Genomic DNA, 1,659 nt, shown 5'->3' with positions numbered 1-1,659 from the left:
AGCACCACTGTTGATGTCATCTATGATGTCGTGAGGGTGGCGGCCATCAACATTACAGCCCACAGACTGGGCAGTCCCCAGGATCTCTTTAATGGTTCCAGAGAGTTCTCTGGCTAAAGATCGGTGCCGCATCTGTCGAGCAATGTTGACAATCTCATCGAAAGTGATATTCCCGCTGTGTTTAATGTTTTTCTGTTTCTTTCTATCTCTTGGTGGTTCCTTAAGGGCTTTGATGATCAGGGCAGAGGCAGAAGGCACCACCTCAATCTGGGCCTGTCTGTTCTGAATGGTCAGTTTCACTGTAATCCTCAGGCCCTTCCAGTCACCCGTTGCCTTGGCAATGTCATTACCAACCTTTTTTGGAAACAGACCCAGGGGGCCGATCTTGGGGGCAAGCGCAGAAGTGGCACCGACTTCACCCCCAGTGCACCTCAGGTATACGACTTTGATCTCATTGGGGTCGAACTTCGGCAGCATGGTGGAGGCGGCTGGTGTTGGATGAACCCGGATTCGGGACGACCGAAGAAGGTTGCACCTTGGCCTCCTCCGAGCCGAAAGCCGAAAGACCAGCTTCTTTCAAAATCTCTTAGTTTCTGCTCCTTCATGACTCTGGATTGCATGTGATTTTGAGTTGTGGTGGTGCCAAATGGTGCTTCATCTCTGTGGCTTTAGAGATCTAGTGTCCAGCACTATCTGACTAGCTGCAATTGGTATAGCTTTTATATTAAATTCTCAAGAGAGAGTGAATCAGATGCATCTCCAGTCAGCTAATGAATTGGTTGCATTTGAGTCAGATGTTCTTCTGATCCAATGATCTGTGGCAAAGGTATGTAACTCACATGATCACCCTGCTGACAGTTTGCCTTCTTCCCAGTTTTGCCTCTGGGGCCAGCCCGTGAGCCTACACTTCAGGTTGCCAATCTTTATCCTTCCTCAGAACTGGCAGTGCTGTAGATGCTCACTCTGAAAGTGCAGAGAAAAGGCTGTGCTCCACATAGACTGGAATAAAGAAATAGGTGAAAAAATTACACAGTCTTGAATACTGACAGATTCAGCACTCCTTGCCTGAGGGCGCCAATTGTGTAAATTCTTCCCACAGCAATGTGACAATCTCTTAGCAGCTCTGAGCCTCTCTAGTTTCAGTTTAACAGCAACAGGGCAGCAGACCACAGGGGAACTCATTTCATCCCATAGAGTGTGTTCACCAAAGCTACCTCGGCTTAGCTGTCTGTCTGAATCAGCATATCCTGATGAAGGGCGATTTGGCCTTCTTTCCAAAATGTCTCAGTGGGAGTGACAACAGAGATGTGAGGGCTTGCAGCCTTTGGGAATTGTCCACTTGACCAGCTGAGGCTCTGGGCTACACTCTGTCCTCAGGGGCCCCTGTCATTTGTTGCAACTGCTCTTCCAGGTCCGGATCTTGTTCATTGCTTCTCAGAGAGGGAGAACCTCATGTTCATCACCTCCGTGATGCTTTGCACTTGCATTCTAGGCCATTTTCATCTGACACCACAGATTCTGTGGCTGTCATCCTCTCCAGACTGTGTGGTCAGAATAGATTATATCTGACAAGTTGAAAGCCCCATAGAGGCATCTCCATGAAGGAGGAAAGAAAGACCAAAAATCGAAGGCTTATCTTTCTCAGTGTGGGTGTGGGCT

The 1,659-nt window shown here is 48.4% G+C and overlaps 1 protein-coding gene across 1 annotated transcript in view; it reads right to left on the bottom strand.

Moving 5' to 3' along the window:
• Window positions 1-568, bottom strand: part of LOC108291247 (60S ribosomal protein L12-like) — an 83,065-nt gene extending 82,497 nt beyond the window's left edge. Inside the window, exon 1 of the mRNA XM_037732471.1 lies at window positions 6-568. Within this exon, the coding sequence (XP_037588399.1) occupies window positions 6-477 (472 nt within the window). The 5' untranslated portion in view covers window positions 478-568. The remainder of the gene's footprint in view (window positions 1-5) is intronic.
• Window positions 569-1,659: the final 1,091 nt, after the last annotated feature.

This window comes from Cebus imitator, unplaced genomic scaffold (assembly GCF_001604975.1).
Source record: "Cebus imitator isolate Cc_AM_T3 unplaced genomic scaffold, Cebus_imitator-1.0 Scaffold18, whole genome shotgun sequence".
Classification (NCBI taxonomy): domain Eukaryota; kingdom Metazoa; phylum Chordata; class Mammalia; order Primates; family Cebidae; genus Cebus; species Cebus imitator.
The sequence above is the reverse complement of the archived record's forward strand: the minus strand, read 5'-3'. Positions and strand labels throughout refer to the sequence as shown.